Here is a 14,219-nt window from a genome sequence, read left to right on the forward strand (position 1 = left end):
GCAGGCCTGGGCCACTGACAACCGTCCCTGCTTTGGGTGGCTTCCCTCCACCGCACCGGGCAGGCTGCGCTGAGCAAGGGATCCAAACCCGGCCCCCGGGGAAAGACCGCTGGCTTCCTTCACCAGGACTCCCTACAAGCAACATCGGAACATCAGGATCTTGCTTCCCAGCTCTTCATTCGACCCCGAAAGCGCTCCGCAGGGCCAGAAGCCGGACACCGGGCGCTCTGACCCCTGCTCCCCCTGAACCGCGCATAGAAGGAAGCAGCGTCTCCGGGTCTGGCCGACCCCGGGGCAGCAGGTGGCCCCGGATCCCGCAAGGCCGGGTGGAGTACGGATGCACACGCCGCTCACAGTGGCAGGCGCGTGGCCCTGGGGCTGCCATCTGCTAGGAAGGAAGTCGTCTCTCCGTGGATGCCGGAGAGACTGACGGCTCACGTCAACAAAACCCTGAGTCACCCGCTAGAGCACAAGCCCGCGGATCCCGATGACATTTTTTTAAAAAACACGCACAGCTTACGAATTTTTGTCTGTCTACGTCTTCCCTTTACGCCTTTGAAAGCGGGGTTACGGTCGCCTCGTAAGGAAGGCAGAAGAACCCTTTCTCCTCGTATAAAAATCCAGTTACATGTTTTTGTTGTTGTTTTTTTTTTTTTTTTTTCTGAGAAAAACAAGATGGGCACTGGTGAAAGTATCCAGTCCCCGGAAGATTACTGACCACCTCGCAACACCCGATGGGCTAACGTGTCCGTCCTTAGGCAAATTCTACACCGGTTAGTTTTCAACCACACTCATCAAGTAGGTTCATCGCCCGTTTCTCAGAAAACCGCTAATGGACTCGTTCACGATGAGGAGTACATGATATTTCACTTCTAGAATAAATACATCACAAAGACATCTCAAGCAGTGACGGGATCCGCGGGGCCAGGCTGGACCAAACACAAAGAGCAACTTACATTTTCCCAGATAATAGAGGCTTTTCCATTTGAATCACCCCAAGAATTTTCTTCTTCTCTTTTCTTTCTTTCTTTCTTTTAACAAGCAAGCACATGATCTTGAATGTTTGCCAAACCTTCGCTCCTTCTACCTCACCAGTAAACACTGCCCACATGGCCGTGAGCCGCGGTGTTTCCCTAATTTCCACCACACTTCCTTATTTAGGTGCCTCAGCCTGTCTCTCTGTCTGCCTGTGGACCCGTTAGTCTGTGTATGAAGCAGTTTACTAAGACGTCCTAAAGTAAAAAAGACAGAATACCACTTCCATAGAGGCTGGGTTGTTCTGGAGGGAATGGGATGTATCTTGGGAGAAAGTTATTCATCAGCACACAAAGGACCACAGACACAGAGCATACTCTGTTCTTTCTTGATAATATTTACACACATTTCTACCAACCAATTAAATGGTGACCTTGGAGAAGACGTCTGACCTCCCTCGGCCTCTGTGCTCACAACCTTAAAGGAGTTACAGGATACTCATGGTTCCCAGCCCTTCTCCCTCACTCAAAGCGTCCTTGTATTTTCTTCTGATTGTGTCCACACTGCGTGGAAAGACTTTTAACATATTTGGTTGGAGGGCAGGGCGGGGCGGGATCTTATCAAGCATAATCCACAGTTGGCTTTGCTGAAATGAAATCAGCTAGAGGAACAGGAGTCTTGTGGGTGCAGACAACGAGGAAGGGAGACTGGAAACCCCCAGAACAGAAGAGCGGCCAACAACCAGCAACAACTCGAGAATCCACAGACACAATGACAGCCATCAAAGTCCTATCCAATTCTAAGTGCTTCTCACCGCCAGGTGTTAAAACTGGTTTAAAACAATTAGGGGGCTTTCCTTCCATGCCCTTCCTGCCTGACTGCCAGCATTGTACTCCAGATGGATAAATGCCCCCCGGAAAGAAGAGAGAAATTAAGTAACTATCACCCAAGTGAAATCAAAAACAAAATGTTACCTTGAAAGTTGCGCTGAGGCTGGTCTACATAAAACCCGAATGTTAACGATTGCTGGGAGCTTCCAAAGCACAGCCGGGGGGTGTAGGACTTGGAGACAACCTGACCTCATGTAAACAGCACTGGCTGGGGATCAGGTGCTCCCAGGCAGAACGCAAGACAATGCTGGTCCATCAGAACCCTTCCACGGTTCACCTTGTGGCTCAGGGAACCTTTGGGTGAGTCCCCCGGCCTCTCGAAGCTGCACATTCCGCATTCCCAAGAAGTGGCCCAGCCCACGTCACCGGGTTATGAAATACCATGTGGTAATATAGGTAAGAAAATGTCTCCACGCTATGAAGCGAAGAAAAACACTTTCTGGATTTTACACAATTCTTTTGACCTAAAAGGGGATGGGGCACGCATTAATCTTTCGGTATTGATCACGACAACGGATACATTTTCAATTTAGCATCTCCAACCCCAGCTGCCTTCTTTCAAATTCATTCATTGTCCATCAGTTTTGGTATTGTTACAGGTAATTTGGAGCCAAAAGATGATCTGATTTAAGTAACTCCTTTTAAATCTGCATAGAGGGAGCTCGGTATCACGTTCGTAAGTATTAAAGATTATGCGTTAATACCATGTAAAAGCATAAATCATTCTCAGCTGAACATGGAACCTAAGGTAACAATTAAAATCACATAATATAACGGAATCTGCCATAATCCCCATTTTTAGCCATTGAAAACACTGAAATTTAATACTAGACTCTAACAATCCACTCAAGCGTTTATACCACTACCATATGGATGGATCAAAGCAGCAGTAAGATTATAATTATACTTCAGGTTATAAAGTTTTAACACGATTAGAGTACACGTCACTCTTCAGTAGTTGAATCTCAATTAAAAAAAATTCACGCCAAGCCTCTTGGAACATGACTACATGAGAAATGGACCCCCCCCCCAATATTTACTTCTGGAAAATTTGATACTCCTTACAATCAATACTAAGAAACCCGCGAGTATTTACAAAGTGCTACACATGTGGTCATTTATCTTGAAAGTATATGATGTACCACAGTATCTGACCAGATATTGCAAATTTCAGTAAAAACACAATAAGGAAGGAGTGTTTTTTAAATCTTGTCTGTGGGCACGAATATCACGTGTGGCACAAGAAAGCAGGGCCACATCTGAAGGCACACTTACCCCGTCAAGTTTCACAATGTCCCTGCGCACGTAAAAGCAACCTCGTGCCAATTTTATAATTTTCTAGTCCAAGAAATCGGAACCGCTGACCAGACTGTATTTTATCTCTGGTAAACACGCAGCCTTGAAATTTTAGCCCAATTCCATCTCAGCGTCCGCATGCGATGAATTCAATCAAGCAGCAAAAGCACCACGCACAGAAGGGTCCTGTGTCATCCACACTCACGAAGCAAGATGCCAGCATACAACATGCAGTTCAGCTGCCTCTCCTCAAACTTCCCTCTGAGCCTCTCATTTCAGTGCAGTCAACACACACGTCTCTGGGGCTCTCTAGAAAGAACTCGAATCGTCACTAGCAATTACCGACCGAAGCATTTCCCTTCAACGGTTGTCAGAAGAGAACCCACCACTGAATCCGGTCTCCACCGATCTACCGTGAACAATTACTAACAAAACAAAACAAAACAAAACCAAGAACACTGCAATCTTGAAGGACGCATTCGGGTGAATAAAACAAACACGCCGTCTCCCCCTTTAGATTTGGCTGGTGCTGTTTTCACGAAACCCACCACCTGATCAATAAACATGCTTGTTTGTAACCGATCACTTTGGAGGTTCAGAACACTTTGTTTTCATTTGCTCATTAAAATGCCAACGTGACAACGCCTTGCTCAGTTTGTCCAGAAATATGCATTCTATTCATGTCTGCAGGAGAGAAAATCTACAGAGAATTCCCCTATTATTCGTGGACTTGCTCAAGACCTGGCTTCGGGGCCCGTGTTATTATTTCCCTCTGAGTTTTTCCCCCACTCTACTTGGCAGGGCAGATAAAAGAGTAAAGTTACATTTTCCTTTAAGTTTCTGAGGTGAGACAGGACGACTGGATTCTGCGCTAGCCCCAAAACCAAAACAACAACAACAACAAAACCCTCTCCACTTGCCAAATCTGATACCCTAGTTATAACTAGCTCCTGGAACTACCCTTCTACAGAAAACACATTAGTGGGAATTCTAACAGAAAGCCCACTTTGCCCATGCTGTGACTAAAACTGCTGAAGTTCTCCTCTTCAGAAAAAGAGACACAGATTCACTTGATACAGAGAACTCTAAAGAAAACAGCACGTTAGTTCTCTATTAAAATTCCTCTTCAGGAGGTGCGGGCCCGGAGAAGAGGAAATGAATCAAACACTGGAGGTGTTCCTACAGTGTCTGACGACCAAACGAATCCAAAGCACACAGCAGTGGCCACCCTAACTGAATCAACCGGAAAACTGAAGCCCCAGGCCCAGCACTGGATTCAGCAGCTGCAAGTTGACGGGTTCTGTGTTTCTTTTGATACATCCTGCGCGAAGAGCCCACACTATCAATTAAAACACTGTAGGTTCATTCTAGTTCTCGATTTTCATGGTGACAGTATGTCTTGGTATGTAAACAAGTCATAGAAAGAAGGTAATCAAAAATACGGTCTTCATGGAGTTTCAGCAGGAGGACGCTATTTTCCTCAGTTGTTATTCTGCGATGTAATTTAAAACACCACTCCATTGCAATTGATAATTATCTGCGAACAAAATCTCAAGTTAAATAAAGAGGGCGAAAATGTGGTTCTTGGAGACTGGAGTGGAACCGGCAGTCAAGCAGAAAAGGCATGCAATTCTTAGAAAGGTATTTGCTCCATTTTCAGAGGACTAGGAGTTGTTGTTTGTTGTTGTTTTTTTAAGAACACTCATTGACAAAAGTGAGTTTCCTATAAATACTCATGGTTTCAAGGTAGTACCAACAACATCATTGGATTTACCAGCACGATCCTTTGGAAGAGCATTTTAACTGTTCCTGATTTTTATGATCTCCTGGACCTCCTAGGGGCCAAGGACACAGGAGGGAGAGGGCTATAATTGCCCCATTTTACAGACAGAGAAAGTGAGAACCAGGGATTAAATGGTTTCCCTCTGTCACACAATGACTCATTAAGATCAGCAACCAGAAACCTGGTTTCCTGATTCCTGGTTCAATGTTCCACATACTATGCTTCCTTCTACGAAGTACTATTTTCGTAAAGGTTTCTCTTTCAATAAAGGAAATAGAACAAGTCATGTGACTTTCATTCACGAAAGCCTGTGTGTTTTCATAAGCACCTTGGCTGTCTGTTCCTGGGAACAGGGCAGGAGCGGTGCTCCTTATTATCTTATTTCGACAAGAGCTGGCCGACCGAAGCAGGGAAAGCACGCCCGACAGAAAAATAAAGGGCATGTGGTCAAGCAATCTCACTGGAGTGCTAAAAATATTCAAGTTCTTTGTTTTAAGACTTCAACAGGCAATCTTTTTAAACATAAATTGGGACTGTACTATACCTTTGGAAACCTTCCTCTTACCCCCAACTCCTCTGACCCTAGAACATGAATATATGGTCCTTATATCAAACAAAATTTAAACGGCAGATGCTTTCATTGGTCATTCTTGTCTAATCTGCCTTACTCGTACATAAAAACCAATTTTAGAATAAAAATCCCACTAAAGAGGAACACTAAGACAGCACCTTTCGTAATACACACCAATCTATCATCATAGCACAAAAATGTATAAAATGAATTTTTACATGCTGTTTTAAAGCATAGATTCAGTATTACATTTCCAGGTCCCAAACAACAACACTCTGACAGATTGGTTAGACTTTCCTGCACATACACACACAAAACACGCAGTAAGTACCCTCCCTTGCTCCCTAGTGAGACGCAGAATTTAGAGTTCAGTTTTTACTTGCTCTGGATCAATACACAACGATTGTATTATACATGCTATTATTATGTGTTAATGCAGAACATGCACACATGCACACACACACACACCCCGAGGGTGCATTAACTGTGTCTTTGGTTCTAGCACTATAATCCCCCCATCCCGGATTCTATGGTAAACAACTACCAAAGGCTGGCTGCAGGAACCTTACGTCTTTGTTACCACTCATGCAAATGCCAACCCCTATGCAAATGACCCCAGACTATTCTGCTCTGGCATAATTAACGACGTGTCTCCGTGTGGAGCTCCAGGAACTCGGCAGGGACACACACACCACTTCCCAGAGCCTGGCCAGCTCATGCGATGACCCGGGAGCTCTTTTCCCACTTCATCTTCAAAGAAATGCTTTCCAAGTCCTCCTGCTATAAATCATTCTCCCAAAGGATGCTTATCTCCCATGAACTTCCTATTTATGAGCACCACGCACAAAATTTCTACAGCCACACGTGAGTTAAATAACAGTGGACGTTCACCTGGAGTTTCTAAACGTTTCCCTCCTGGCTCTGCAGACCACAGTTCAGGTTCCACGTGAATTAAGCCCACATCCTTGTCTTTCCTAGCCTCCTGTTCTCTGTGTCAAAGGAGCTTACTAGAAATCCATTTACCATGGGGTGCTCCTCACAGACCGGTTTTGGCACAATGGGTCAACTGCAGCTCTCGATTTTGCTTAAAAATAGTCCTTTTCCTTCTTAAAAGGGTGTTGACCACAGTGCTCACAGAGACTCTGGAAAACCAGCAACCAAATAGGATCTCATCTTTGCTCAGCCACTCCGGGGCATCTAAACTGCGGTTCTGGCTTCAGTCCTGAATCCTATAGGTTGAAAGGAATTTTATACTGGTGGGAACACAGAAGAAGCTAAAATCAGGTCTCTGGCTCGACTTATCTCCCGCAGTTTAAAATGTTCCCAAGTCTGGAAAGGGCATTATATCATACATGAATCACGTTTCTGAATGTATCTCCTTTATCAGAAAGGCCTTGAATCCTTTTCAGCTTGCAGACACAAACCCCCTGCTCACTCCTGCTTCTGCAGAAGCCCGCTCCGGGGCCCTCCAACTCCAGGCCGGGTTTTGGCCGCCTACTTCACCCAAAGCAGTAAAAGGTGTTAGGTTCTCAGGCTGCTTCTCTGATGAGAATCAGATTTCAGCAAAGTGTGCTTTCGTATTCACTAAGGCATAGACCCATTTGGGCACACGACAATAACTTTTGTGTGTTTGTCTCTTTTTTCCACTCAATTCCGGTCACGCTGGTGTGTTTCTATGGTCTGGGTCCTAGACTTCACTCGTCCTCCAACTTCAGGGCACAGTAGCAATTTTTCAGAAGTACCTGGACCGCCTAACTGAACTGCGAACAAAGTGACCTTTAGTTGAGAGTCGTCGTCGTCGACGGGGCACAGTCTGACCAGTTCCAACTGATTTAATTCCACGCTCAAGCACCATATTCCTGACAATTCTCTAGGACTCTTTCCACCTTTCATTCTATGGTTTTAACAAAAAAGTAAAGAGCTCTTCCTTTTATATTAGAACAGGCTATTTACCCCGTAGCCGCCGTGCTGTTAAATCTCACGGACTACAGGTCCCAGGCATGTTACAAGCCTTATGGCGGACTTAGCGTTCAGCCGGTCTGTGTACTTTACCGACAAAAGGTGTACGGGTTCCCAAGCCACCTCGACCATCACCCTGGATCCGCTGCAGACTGCTGACCTTAGGCCAGCATCTACCAAACACCACTCTCACGGCTTTCGGTTCCCGGGTTCCCACACAGCTTCCACCTTCCTAGCAGCAACCTCCCCGCCCCGCAGAAAGATCCATAACTAGAAACTTGTGAATTGAACATTCACCCCCTCTGCCCCCAGCCCAGCCTACACCACCAGCGGCAGAGCAAACACACCGCTCTCTCCTCATGGATATTTAATGGACTGTGAACAACACCACGGGACACCAGGCTATCGGACTTGAAAACACCAGTGCTGTTGTCTCCCGCCTGTTTTCTCTAAAGCACTGATGCTGAAGCCCGACTGCACGGTAACATCCCCTGGGCAAACTCTGAGAACTGGTGCCTGGGCTCTGCCCACTGGGTGCTTTGCTTGAGTGTGCCCTGGGTGAGGCCCATTCCTTGAACCTCCTCAGGTGAATCGAACACGGGACAGAGTTCTCAGAGGACTCCCCCCCCACACACACACAGCATCCCCCCAACAGCATCCGCATAGCCTGGGAATTTCTTAAAAATGCACATTCTAAGCCACACCCTAGACCTGCTGCATCAGAATCTCTGGGGCTTGACACGGCCCAGCCCTCCAGGTTTCTGGCAAACACTGACCAGGTGACTCCCGGGCAGGCTCAAGTTTGAGAACCACTGCTTTGGTGTGGTATTTAAACACTGTCACCGCTGCAGACCCTCAGGAGAAAGAGAGTCTCCCTTAAGGAAAAGCCCTGCAGTTTACTTGTAAAACTGAAACAGTTAACTAACTGTTCCCTGTTGCAGCCACCAAAATGGATGCTCATTTTCCAAATGACTTTCAGACTTGTTTTTGTAAACTCTGAGGCTCAGCAGAAATCAGGGGGGACCTGGTTTCAGGAAAACAAAGAGAAAGGTGAGGGAGCAGTCAGGACTCCAGGTCAAGAACCGCCAGCGGGCACTCTGGGGGGGGGGCCTAAAGGGGGGGGGGGGGCGGGACTGGCCCTGCCCTGTGAAGGAGAGGAGAGGCGGTGGGAAAAGAACAAGGGGGCGGGGCCCAAACAACGAATCCCAGCCTCCTGGGTGCAAAGCTGCACATTCAACTCAAAGACCACTGGGCCGCTACGGCTGTTTGGCAAAGAAGGAACCCGGGGGAGCCAAGAGGAAAGCAAAACAAGGCGGCTTGTCCAGTATTTTGGTGCTTGTGTCCAGGTACCAAAGGAGCGGATGGTGGTGAAGCCAGAGCGGCCGTCTCCCCGGCCATCCCACCCTGCCTCCCGCCGACCGTCCGCAAGATTCCAAGGGCCTCACCTTTCACAATGGTGGCCTCCTTCAGGTGATGCGACAAGAAGTCAATGCTGGCATAGGTGTTGGCGGAGGGCAGGGCGCCAGGGCCGGGCCCCCCGCACACCCCACCGGTGCTGCTGCCCCCCACCGCGCTGAGGAGACCCCCCAGGCTCCGGGTCCGGCCCCAGGCGCTCTTGTCTCCTGGCTGCGGATGCGGAAGCTGCTGTGGGCCGGGTGACAGCCCAGGTTCGTCCCTCACGTCGATGGCGATGTAGTTGAGGCCGTTCTGGAAGCCGGCAGAGGTCTCCCTGCGCATCGGAGAGCCGCTGCCCCCGGGGCACCCGACCAAGCCCCCTGGCTGACTGGGTAGCCACGGCCGCGCCTGCTGGGGGGGCGGTGGCTGCAGCTGGCGGGGGGACGTGGGGCGCTCGTCGCCCCCAGCCAGGCCGCCGCCGCCAGCCCCTTCGCTGCTTTTCCTGAGAGAGACGTTTTCCACGGAAGCCGAGTTGTGGCGCTTCGGGTTGTGGGCGAAGGACGGGGACACGGGGGTCACAGTGGTGGTCGAGGAGAAGGTCTCGGAGCTGTGGCGGCGGCGGCCCCCCTGCGGGTCTGCGCGGATGACCTTGGCCCCCCGGTGCGGGTCCGGGGGCTGGCTGGCCTGCAGGAAGGCCTCCACTCCCGACACTTGATCCCTGAGACTCAGCCTCTTGACGCCGGACGTGGGGCTGGTCACGCGGGCACCTTCCGGCTTCGGGGGGGCGGCGATGGGTTGCGGCGGGGTGGCAGCCACGCCGAAGGCCATCTCGGTGTAGTCACCATTGTCCCCAGTCTCCGAGGACGACGAGGAGGCAGCGCTGGGGCCCTGGGCGGCGGGGGCGGGGGGCAGGCGGTACAGCTCGCCTAGAGGGGGCGGAGGCAGCGGCTGCTGCTGCAGGGCGGAGGCGGGCGCCGCAGGGCGCGGGGGCAGCGGTGGGTAGGGGGAGGAGGCCTCGGGGGACAGGAGGGCGTCCAGCGAGCCCACGGGGTCCCCGCCCTGGGGGCCCGGCTTGGGTGACTTGGGCGAGCTGAAGTCGAGGTTCATGTAGTCGGACAGCGGGGAGCGCTGTCGGCTGTCGCCGCTCGTGCCTGGGGTGCCCGAGCCCAGGGAGGAGGCCGGGCTGCTGGCGGACAGCAGCGAGGACGACGAGGCGGCCGAGGCCAGCAGCGGGGGTGCGGGAGGCGACAGGCGGGCTCCCGCGTCGCCGAAGTCAATGTTGATGTACTCACCGGGGCTCTTGGGCTCGGGTGGCAGCGGGTACTCGTGCATGCTGGGCAGGGTCTGAAGCCCCTCCAGGGACAGGCGCGTGGGCCGCACGGCCCGGCAGCGCTGGTTCAGGAAGCCCTCTGGGCGGCCGCCAACGCTGCCACTTGGCCTGCCAGGCGAAGGCACTGCTGGGTGAGGAGGCTGGGCGTGGCCGCCACCGCCGCAGCCGCTGGACGGCGCGGTCCCTGGGCTGGCCGGCGGCTCCAGCCTCTCCTCTTCCAGGATGCGCCCCACCGGAGAGCTCATGAGCACATACTGGTCGTTGTTGTCCCCGTTGCAGGTGTAGGGAGCCTTGTAGGAGCGGGGCAGGGAGCTGTGGCAATAGCCGGGCACTCCCCTGAGCATCTCCCCGCTGCCATGCAAGGCGGCGGAGAAGTCGGGAGGGGTCCCGGAGGCGCCTGCGTCGCTGGGGGACATGTTGAGGTAGTCCCCGTTGGGCAGCAGCTTGCTGTCTGCGTTCTCCATGGACAGCTTGGAGCCACACCACATACGCATGTACCCGCTGTCCTCGGGGGAGCTCTCCGCCGGGGAGCTCGCCTTGTAGCTGCCCCCGCTGGCCGGGAAGGCCCTGCCGGCCGCGGGCATGGACACCGGCGCTCCCGCGGGGGGCAAGGCCGCAGCGGCAGCCCGAGGCTGCAGGATCTGCTTTGGGGCGGACACGCTGGTGGGGCTCATAGGCATGTAGTCGTCACTCCTACAGCTGCCACTGCCACCCCCCGTGAGGGCCGCGCCGGGGGTCATGGGCATGTAGCCGTCGTCCGTGCCCAGGTTACTGCTGGAGCTCCTGTGGGAACCGATCTCGACATCCCCGTAGTCCTCGGGGTAGGGGTGGTAGGCCGCTTTGGGAGACGAGGCGGGGCAGGACGGGCAGAGGCGGCCGGAGCTGCCAGAGAAGGAGACCCGCATCAGGGTGTATTCGTCCAGGGACGCAGAGGAGGGCTGGGGCACGGGACGCTGCCGGGCAGGTGTGGTCAGGGAGTACGTCCGCTTCCTCAGGCCTCTGTCCACGTCCTGGGCCCCGTCCCCGGAGACTCTGCGGTAGGGGCGGCCACAGTGGCTCAGGGGCCGGTCCATGGTCATGTACCCGTACAGCTCGCCCCCGCTGCCGTCCCGGGCCGGGGGCGTCTCTGCAATGGACTCGGGCGTGTTGCTCCGGTGGCTGCAGAAGGCTCTCAGGTCCCCAGGGCTGGAGCCGTACTCGTCCAGAGACATGAAGCCGGGGTCGCTGGGGGACCCCGAGGCCGAGGCGCTGCCGCTGGAGGGCCGCTGGCTCGCGGGCTGGTGCAGGGGGTGCTGCAGGTGCGGGTGCGGGCCCGGAGGCGGCGGGTAGGAGCCGGAGCCATGCCCGCTGCTGGACGACAGGCTGCTTGGGCTGGTGGCTGCTGGGGGCGAGTGCGCCACGGGCATGGACATGGAGCGGCTGTGTTGCAGGGCGCCCCCTGCCGGCGCCAGCGCCACCTTGCCCGCGCGGCCGCCGCCGCCGCCGCCGCCGCTCAGGGTGTGCGAGCGGCTCAGGGGCGTTCGCACCGGTCCGGGGCTCAGGGGACTCCCGGCCACCGACACGGGCCTGCCGCCCGCCGCCCCGGCCCCCGCCGCCGCCGCGCCGCCGTCGCCCTCGCTGGCCGTGCGCACCCGGCACGAGCTGCACTTGGCTGCCGGCGGGGTGGCGGCCAGGCTGTCGGTGCGCGAGCGGCGCACCAGGCCCGTCTGGCTGGGGGGCAGGTTGACCAGGTGGTGGTGGCGGCGCGCGCCGGGGACGCTGATGGGGTGTGTGGAGGACGAGCCCGACGACTGGCTCTTGCTGCGCGGCCGGAACTCGAAGAGCTCCTTGAGCGCCTTCATAGCCTCCAGGATGGTCTCGTGGATGTTCTGAGCCACCACCGAGTCGTCGGCCTGCATCCACAGCTCACCTGGGCCCGTAACGGCCGACCGGCCCACCTCGATGAAGAAGAAGCTGTCCGAGTGGCCGCAGCGGCGAATGTTCATGAGCTGCAGCGTCACCGACGGCTGCTCACAGTTAAGTTTCACAAAGCCGATGGTGCGCGCCGACAGGCACAAGCGGTACACGCCCGTCAGGTTCCTGCTCTGGCCCAGGCCCTTGGGCTTCAGGTTCACCTGCCACACCTCGCGGTAGGCGGCCGAGGCGGGCGCCACCAGCCCGTAGCTGTCATCGGCCGCGGCGGCGCCGGCCGAGCCGCCCAGGGCGCCGGGCAGGGAGGCGCTGCAGGACGCGGCGGTGGCGGCGGCGGGGGGTGCGTCGCCGGCGCCCGCGCGGCCCTCGCTGACCAGGTCGGTGAGCGCGCGGTACCAGCCCTCCTGCTCCTGCTCGTTCTCGGCCGCCACGGCGAAGTACTCGTCCTTGGTGTAGAGCGCGATCAGGTACTTGTGCTTGGCGTCGGCGCGCTTGTTGATATTCAGACAGCAGTCGAGCGCGATGACCCGCTTCGGGGCGCCCGCCTTGCTCCGCCACTTCTTCTCGCTCTCGTAGTACTCGAGCCGCGGCGGCTGCGGCGCCGGCCCCCCGCCCGCCGCCGCCGCCTCGTCGCCGGGCCCGCGCAGCACGAAGAAGCGCTTGTGGCCGTGCTTCTGCTTGCGCAGGTAGCCGCACTTGCGCACGCTGTGGTTGTTGTTGTTGTTGTTGTTGTTGAGGTTGGGGCCGTCGCCACCCGCCGGCCCGGGGGGCCCGTGCAGCGGCGGGCTCGCCATCGCCGGCGTCTCAGGCCGCGCCGCCCGGCCCGCCGTGGAGGAGCCGCGGGACAGCGGAGGGGGCGCGGGCGGGGGCGGCTCCCTCCCCGCCCCCCCACCCTACCCCCTGCTCGCCCGCCCGAGCCCGCGTCCCTCGGGCCCAGGAGGTGGGGAAGGTCGGGGGAGACCCGCGGGGGCCGGCACCGCGCGATGGCGCAGCGCCCTCCGCGCTCCCGGGCCCCAGAGGATGCCCGGCGCGGGCGGTGGCCGCCCCCTGGCCCGGCTCCCCGCGGCCGCTTGCCTCCCGGGCTCTCGGGCGGCGCCTGGGGACTCGCTGGCTGGGCCGGGAGTCGGGGTCCCCGAGCCGCGGGGCCGAGCTTAAGGCGCGCGCGGCCGCACCGGTCCCGCCGCCGCGCCGCGCTCCGGGGTGCCGGGGTGCGCCCGGGCACTCGGGGTCCGCGCCGCCACCCGGGCTGCTGCTGCTGCTGCTGCTGCCGCCGCCGCCGCTGCCAACGGCGACCCGGGATCGTCGCGGTCCCCGCCGCACAGCGAGTAACACATCGCGCACCGAGTGACTGAACTAAGAGCAAAACAACATGTGACTCGGCGTGACGCAGGCACACACGGCGCGGCCGCCCCGCCCCGCCGCCCGCATTGGCGCCGCGCCCCCCGACGGACGGCCGGCGCGGCCAATGGGCGCGGGCCGCGGGGGGGCGGGCCGCGCGCCCCCGCCCCGCCCCCCTTTCTCCCCGGGCTGCGTTTCCCGCCGTCCCCTCCTCCTCCCGCGGAGGCCAGGGCCCGGGCGGGGTGGGGGCTGGCCCCGGCCTCATTAATCAGAGGCTCGTTGTGGATGCCGGCGGAGGAGATGCCACCCAGGGCGGGAAAAGGGGCGCGCACGAGGGGCGGGGGCCGGCCGCCGCGCGGAGGGCCTTCCCTCCCGCCTTTGACTCAATTAATTGGGCTCGCAGCTTCCGCCGGGGAGGAGACCGGGGGAGGGGACACTGCAGGGGGCGGGGGGCCGGTGGAGATCAAGGGCCGAGACCGCCGAGCCGGGGGCCGGGCGCCGGCGAGGGGGGCGGCAGCACCCTTCCCTCGGGCCCCGCGTCGCCCTGCTGCCGTTCCACTCGCGGGGGCAAGAAGGGGCAATGAGCTTGGCCGCCCTCTCGTAACCCCCTCCCACCCACACGCACGCTTGGGCGAGCGGATCTGGCGCCCAAACTCCGGGTGGGCGCGCGCCCGCCCCGCCGCGGCGGGTTTGCGCCTGGGTGGTTCCCGGGTGCCCGGCCCGCGCCTTGTTTACGAGCATCACATTAGTCACCGGTGAGCGCCGGATCGA

At 56.8% G+C, this 14,219-nt stretch overlaps 1 protein-coding gene across 1 annotated transcript in view; it reads right to left on the minus strand.

Annotated features, from left to right (window-relative positions):
- IRS2 (insulin receptor substrate 2) overlaps positions 1–12,907 on the minus strand; it is a 31,878-nt gene extending 18,971 nt beyond the window's left edge. The window contains exon 1 of the mRNA XM_049647212.1: positions 8,920–12,907. Within this exon, the coding sequence (XP_049503169.1) occupies positions 8,920–12,904 (3,985 nt within the window). The 5' untranslated portion in view covers positions 12,905–12,907. The remainder of the gene's footprint in view (positions 1–8,919) is intronic.
- Between the last annotated feature and the right edge of the window lie 1,312 nt (positions 12,908–14,219).

Source organism: Panthera uncia, assembly GCF_023721935.1.
Source record: "Panthera uncia isolate 11264 chromosome A1 unlocalized genomic scaffold, Puncia_PCG_1.0 HiC_scaffold_16, whole genome shotgun sequence".
NCBI lineage: Eukaryota > Metazoa > Chordata > Mammalia > Carnivora > Felidae > Panthera > Panthera uncia.